The sequence below is a fragment of the Trachymyrmex septentrionalis genome, unplaced genomic scaffold, assembly GCF_001594115.1.
Source record: "Trachymyrmex septentrionalis isolate Tsep2-gDNA-1 unplaced genomic scaffold, Tsep1.0 scaffold29, whole genome shotgun sequence".
In the NCBI taxonomy this organism is placed as follows: domain Eukaryota; kingdom Metazoa; phylum Arthropoda; class Insecta; order Hymenoptera; family Formicidae; genus Trachymyrmex; species Trachymyrmex septentrionalis.
In genome coordinates, this window is record NW_017305451.1 from 3,349,255 (window position 1) to 3,356,621 (window position 7,367).

The following is a 7,367-nucleotide window of genomic DNA, read 5'->3' on the forward strand; positions in this document are numbered from 1 at the left end:
CCATTATCTCAATTTAGAGAAATAAAAGTTTAGGCACAAAGCGGTAATTCGACAAGTACTTATTCTCTGATTACAAGATATCATAATGTTTCAAATACTTTTTCGGAACGTCTGTTAGATTTCTGTGTACACGAGGCAAATGCGTAATAAAAGATATTGTAATCGCGTATAATTAAAGGGTACAGAAAAAAAAAATAACGCAAGGCTATATAATCCATTGACTTTAGATAAAAACTGATTTGATTTAAAGATACGGTTTAAAGATCTACGCTATTTGAACACGTTAGATATCTACCGATAGTGCTGACCACCGTGTAAGCAAAATAAAAGCTGTTATAGTAATCCCATCGTCGAATGGTGACTTCATCCTTGCTTATATTGTAGACGGACTTGCCGCAGTAATCGGTGAGCTTTTGCAGAATTTCAGTCTCATTGCGGCCGACAGCGGGTACATAGTGACGGTTAAGTAACTCTGAAAGGAATAATTACACATACTTTGAACAGCGGATTCATCATCGGTTGATCTTAAATTTTATCTCGCACATCCACCGGATAATTCCTTTCTTTCGCCATCCTTTCCGAACGGGGCCGGAATTTTGAGACAATTGTGTTATACGCACTATCTTATCAGCCAATATTTATCGTCTTATATTGCCGGTTTGTGCAAGCAGACTCGGCCTGGACCTGGACCTTCCGTGCGCGTAATTGCAACCGGGACGCGACCGTATTTCGCTGCGTATCGAGGCTAAGAAAATGCCAAGATGATAACAATATCTATATAGAGAAAAAAAAATTAATGAATAATCTCGCAATTATCCACTTAATTTATTCTTCATCATGGAGCTTAGCCATCTGAGGTAGAAGATATATAGACTGCACGATAGCGGATATCGCTACTTTTGATTCGTACGCGACGATTTTGACAGGAGTGGTCGAGATAATGATTTCGTAATCGATTTCGACGACACTGACACTGGCCGTCGACTAATTCTTTCTGTTGTACGGCATTGTCCTATTGGACATTGACTATTCGAATAATGCCCTTTTCTCGCGCAAACAATTGCATCGGGCACGGTCATGCATACAAAACCCATTGACAAACAGCCGTGTCGACTTTCCGGTTATTTACAAGGCTATTTATTACAAAAGATTCGACGCATTTCGAGTAGTAATGCTCGTGTAAATTCAGCATTTCGAGAAGCTTAATTTTCTGAAAGCTCAAAAAATGTCTAACAAAGACTATTCATACTCTGTAATTCTTGTTTCAAAGCCGTCTTAAGATGCTAATTCAGCTGTCTGGCTCATGACATTCTAAGATTATACTTAAGAATCTTAAATATGAAAATTCACTATGAATGCCTAAGATGACCTAAGAATTTAAATTGTATTCGAAGAAGAAAAAGATCCAAACTTCTACTGATTCTGAAAAAATCTCTCGATTCCGGAATCTAGAAAATTTATTTGTAAAATGTGAAAAATTTCTTGAGATCTCCAGTCTCCAATAAATATATAAGCTTTACGGAAATTAAATTGAATTTTTTGTCTGCGCCTATTATAATCGAATTAACGATTTAAAAAGCAACAGGTATGTCGGTGCAACTTCAGTCGATGATACAAGTATTTTAAGATGCTAGAAGCATAAGATATCGTCATTAAATACATTTCGGAAGTTTCAAACGTTTTACACGCCGGACTCGTCTTCTGCACGACCGTGACCTAAGTGCATTATTTGCATTATTATCACCGAAATCTTAAAGCACATCGCGAGTGACGGTGTAGTAATAATTATTATTGGATTATTGTTACTATGATAATTACGAGCACGTGAGACAGGCACGATCGCGATGTCTTTGTTGTTAAGATAGTTCCCTAATTAATGTAATATTTAGATACGTTAAACTTTAATCTTTGTGATAACGAAATCTCGAGATTTCCACATTTATCGAGACAAAAAAATGTTATTAGAGATATGAATTGATATTTACAATGAGACTCTACAAACATTGGCTTTTAAACGATTAAACTAAAATGCATTTGATGTAAGCGAAAGTACAATTCATTGTTATTACTAAATTACAACATCATAAAGTTACAACTGTTATTAATTTCTTTTATTAGAATTGATTTATAAAATAAACTTCACGTCAAAATCTCGAGGACTTCTCTGTGTGTTGTGGTTGTAACAGAGATGCAGATAACTCAATGTCGAGTTGCAACTACGAATTACAAATGCAACTCCGTTCACGTTTTCGCTATTCTGCACGCATGCAGCTTTCTCCTTGACACTTCGACAAAACTCATCAATTAAAACGTCTTCGAGAAATCAGGGCTGCCTTGCTGTTTTTATACTTGCTATTAATCACAAAGAGAAACTAAAATAAATATGTTCAAACGCGTAAACTACATGCAGAATATTTTCCAAGAATCTAAATCTTTCTTTAGCAAAAGATCGCGTTTATCACTAATTTTAAACTTTGGATATTAAATATTACATATAGATATAGACATTTCTGTATATCCTCAAATTATCAATAATCAATTTATTAAAATCCGTTAAATTTAAATAAAGAATAAAAAACTGTATTATTCATATCGAGAAATTCTTCATTCTTAATCATCGCTGATATTAAAACGTTCCCTATTAAAAAGGAATCGATTTAGAATTTATAAGAGATCAGTAGATTTAAAAATGTCAAGCTCTATTTCCCTGTCAGATATCGGAATGTGTCAAAGCAACAGCATCAAGTAGCTAGAAATTATCAATTTGCATCAAGTATCTAGAAATTACGAGTTAACAAGAATTGATTAATGGATTGCGCGATTTCGCGTGAGATAGCTGATACTGGGGTAATTATTTTTATTATTTTCTTACCGAAGATCATAGTGCGTTCATGTCTCTCCTCTTCGATCTTCTTGTTTTCATAATCGCTCTCGATGAAGTAGAAGATGGTAGCGCCCAATGTCAGATACGTGAGGAACAACAACAGGAGGGCAAGCCATTGCTTCTTGGACATTCTTGGACACTAACGGTGAAATGCTGGAGTCTGGCGGATCTGCGTGGACCAGAACGAGAGGGATAATTCTCAAGGGATGGACGATTCTCGTGTCAGATAATTAGGAGGTTCTCGTTGAAGCGGCGAACATGCCGCGGCTACGCATTCTTGACATGATTTCCCGGTGATAAAAGCTAAATGGTCGACGGAGTGAGCTTTTTGGCTCGCTCGCCACAAGCGCACTAATCTTCTCCGCAAAGAGCGGTTCCCTTTTACGGCTTCTTAAGCGGCGATTGTCGTCGTATCGATTATGACGAGTTCTCACGAGGGCGATGTTATCATTGCAGTTTGATATCTCCAATTCATCAGAAGTCTTCTTGACGATCTAGGCATCGCGTCGCGGTTGCGTCTCGCTGTTAAGTGCCCAAAGAACTCTGCGACCAAAAGATCTTACAATATAAACGATATATGTAACGATACAGCAATCTAGAAGTGGAGGACACTTTTGCAAGATTTGAAATATACGATGCTACAATCATTTAATTTATATCAATATGTTAATGTAAACTATTATATAAAGTTTCACATTGTTAATTGATGCGCGAGTTAAAATGTTAAGAAATTTGATAGATACACAAAAAAAAATGATAACGTTTTTTATCCTCCGGAAGAAGAGACACCGTTCTATTAAAATTTCCTGAGACTATCTGATTAGGTCTCCAGTTGCCAACTAAAAACAGCCAGCAATTCGACGGCTCGAAAAACTCGCAATTATCCGAGATGATCTACCTGGCGCACCTTTGTATATGTCAAGCTACCAAAACCCTTCCCTCGACAATGTCGGTTGCACAATACGTTCGGTCTCCGCTGGTGAATACCATATATCCTATCGGCCTGTTGGCCGATCGCAGAAAGCAACAGTGATCCACGTGGATCATAATAGCGATCGATTTTTGTATTGGAAAGGATAATTTACGGCGTGAAACAACGTCGCACGTGTCTCTCTCAAGTTCACGCTTCTCGCATGACTCGTCGCCGGTTCAAGCGCATAGAAATTTGCATAAGTGCATATCATGTAAGCTCGAGACGGTACAAAGTATTTCAGAATCGGCGGAAAGTCATGAGATCATACGAAAGAGCTCGTGTCGCTTATTGTAAGATTGGGAGTCAGTTGCTCCATAATAAAAATGAATTAAAGAATGAGGGTGAATCCCGTGAATGAGGGTGATAAAGTGTTGACGTTCAATGTCTTAATTGAATGTCCAAAAGTTAAATTAAAAGTCAATAAATTATGTGGCAAAGTGTGAGTCATATAATATTTCATGTCAATTCGCAATATCAAGAATTGCAAAACATTATTGCGTGACATAGTAAAAAAGTGGAAAAATTGCGACAGTCGAACAGAAGACATATGCGTTCGATTTGTCTTGATCCTGTCTTACTGCGTTATTGTACGTCCATAAGTATGATTTATAAGGCACGAGAAGTGTCTCGGTCGCAACAGTCTTGACGTGTCGATTTCTGTTTGCTAATAATGTCGATGTTTACATTGCTCGTTCGTACTGGTCCGAGAAAACTTCGCATTTGCGAATAGAGACTCCTCGTAACGAAGTAATATCAAGTTTTAAGAGAGAGCGCTCATCTATTTATATTTAGTCTTGAAATGTTAACAAAAATATATGTATTAAAAGATGAACAGGTTCGTTTTCTCAAAAAGTTAGGAGGATTACACGGAGGAGGTTTAAACGGATCTATCCCTAGTATCTCTTCACTTCGTCCGAGAATTCCGTCACTCGGTTTCCTCTTCCACCCGCGCGACGAAAGAACGGATATCGTGAACCTTCAGTGACGTTAACTATCGCACATCACGCTACTAGTATCGATCGCCTCTAATTGACGAGATAAATTTGCGGACGCGTGCATGAACATTTTCTTTATTCGCGAAACGGCACGAGTGACGATCAGTTTAACGCCTTATTCTTTTCTCAAATTCGGTAGTCTTACTTCTTTCTACATTTAGCTAAAATGAATCAAAGCATGATTCATTGTAAAATGCAGTTATAATTAGCAGAATGTCGAAATAATCGAAACAGTTTGTCATGCTACTTTTTGTTTAAAGAGGTAATTTTTTTCAATAACGTTTAATAAAATAATTTCATATTTGGGAAATAAAATAATGGAAATCCAAAAGCGACAAGGCGTGGAGAGATATAAATGTGCGTTTTCAAAAGACAAGCTAACAATTGAATACTTTGATTGAAAAATTGAGATGTCTATTTAAATTTTTAAAAAGATTTATTTTGTTTTATAATTGCAATGATGATTTTTTTGTGACGTGACCTGATTTTTAGATAATTGTATTAGGTACTTTCAATTAGAATTTAATTTATTATAATTTATCAAGATCTTTTTTTTCGCTTACAATGACACGTATGTAACAAAATCATAATCTTGGGCTTATGTTCCTGTGTATCATCCTTAGATAAAAAGATCTTATTTGGTAACCGTTGAAATTAATAATTATGAATCACACGCAGGGTCTGTAACTTTGAAACATAATGACGCACTTTAATGTAAATAGGTTGAAATGATTAGTTGAATGACGTTTTACGACAGCATTTTAACTCGAATACTTTTATGGCTGTTAACGACCACTTAACAACTGTTATTATCTTCCATTTACTGCACACGTCGTGTCGGTCACGGCTGCGGTTAAAATATGCCGATACTAACGCACATGCGGTAATTAGTTAACAATTAATGTGTAAAACAGTTTGTCGGGAAGAAATATAAAGCATTAATCACGCGGCTTACATTATTTATCGATCAACTTAAATAAACGAGCAAATAAATTCTAATAACTGACCTTTAAAAAATGAAATGAATTGAACGCGATGGTATTTCGTGGAATTTAGCTTGATTACGTTATATATATTAAAAAGATAGTTTATGTACTGTTAGTTGATACTGTTAGTTTATGTACTGTTTGTTCGTACTGTTAGTCTAGATAATATTATTAATTATATCATATCGATGTTATAAAAAGAATAAATTTGCTTCAAGTATAAATTATAAAAAAGATCACATTTTTAATTGTAAAATTGATAAATTTTAATTAAACAACAAACATTTTAATTAACATAACAAATTCAATTTAAATTATTTTACTAAAAAGAATAAAGAAGAAAATTCTTGCCAAGAATACAGAATTTATTATATTTAAAAGTAAAATTTGCTTAAATAATACTCGGTATCTAAAAGAGAGAGAAAGAGAGAGAGAGAGAGAGAGAGAGAGAGAGAGAGAGAGAGTAACATTCGTTTCCTTAGAGCCAGTTAAAAAGTCGATATATTCTTTAATAAATTATACTATTTTTAGACATTAATTAAAGTAAACATATGTCCAACACATCAATCATTAATATCGATCAAAAAATATTCGCCGCAAGATAGTATTATAAAGTAATAATTGTAACAATCGAATTACACAAGATATATACCATTATGAGACCATAATTACTGAAAAGTAGAATTGATAGCATATTGACTGTTTCATCTCGGTGATAACGTTTTAAGATTGACACCGATACGCTATCAAATACTTTTTTACGTTTCTTGAATTTTCCATTAATCGTTGTTGTGATACCTAACGGATGCACTTAATAATTTTTAAATATACTTGTTTATTTTCCACTTTAAATATTTCTTTTGTAAAAAAAAAACAGTTGTACGTAGTGCATGAGAAATCATAGATGAACAAAGAAATCATTATTACTTTAATTCATTTTTATGTAAATGTATATAAAAATTTTTTGTTAATTTTAATATATAGATATGTACTTTAAATTTTTACAATAAAAAATCAAAATATTTTCTGTTGATGTTTTAAGTGGTATTAATGTAATAAATATATTTATAAATCATTAATTCGACAAAAAACACCGAAATTAAATCAATTAAAATTATAAAATAATTTATTAATATATTAATAAGTTATTACGTATACTGAGAAACAAGTTTTAAGTGGTATTAATGTAATAAATATATTTACAAATCATTAATTCGACAAAAAACACCGAAATTAAATCAATTAAAATTATCAAATAATTTATTAATATATTAATAAGTTATTACGTATACTGAGAAACAAGTTTTAAGTGGTATTAATGTAATAAATATATTTACAAATCATTAATTCGACAAAAAACACCGAAATTAAATCAATTAAAATTATCAAATAATTTATTAATATATTAATAAGTTATTACGTATACTGAGAAACAAGTTTTAAGTGGTATTAATGTAATAAATATATTTACAAATCATTAATTCGACAAAAAACACCGAAATTAAATCAATTAAAATTATCAAATAATT

General features: G+C 33.3%; 1 protein-coding gene across 2 annotated transcripts in view; it reads right to left on the bottom strand.

Moving 5' to 3' along the window:
* LOC108749499 (open rectifier potassium channel protein 1) overlaps positions 1–7,367 on the bottom strand; it is a 13,131-nt gene that overhangs the window by 5,179 nt on the left and 585 nt on the right. The window contains exons 1-3 of one of the 2 annotated variants that reach the window (XM_018488266.1): positions 3,792–3,838; positions 2,873–3,427; positions 296–472 (exon numbers count right to left, since the gene is read on the bottom strand). In XM_018488266.1, the coding sequence (XP_018343768.1) occupies positions 296–472; positions 2,873–3,014 (319 nt within the window). In that variant the 5' untranslated portion in view covers positions 3,015–3,427; positions 3,792–3,838. Of the gene's footprint in view, positions 1–295; positions 473–2,872; positions 3,428–3,791; positions 3,839–7,367 lie in introns of those variants that run through there. The other variant, XM_018488268.1, reaches the window with a different exon arrangement.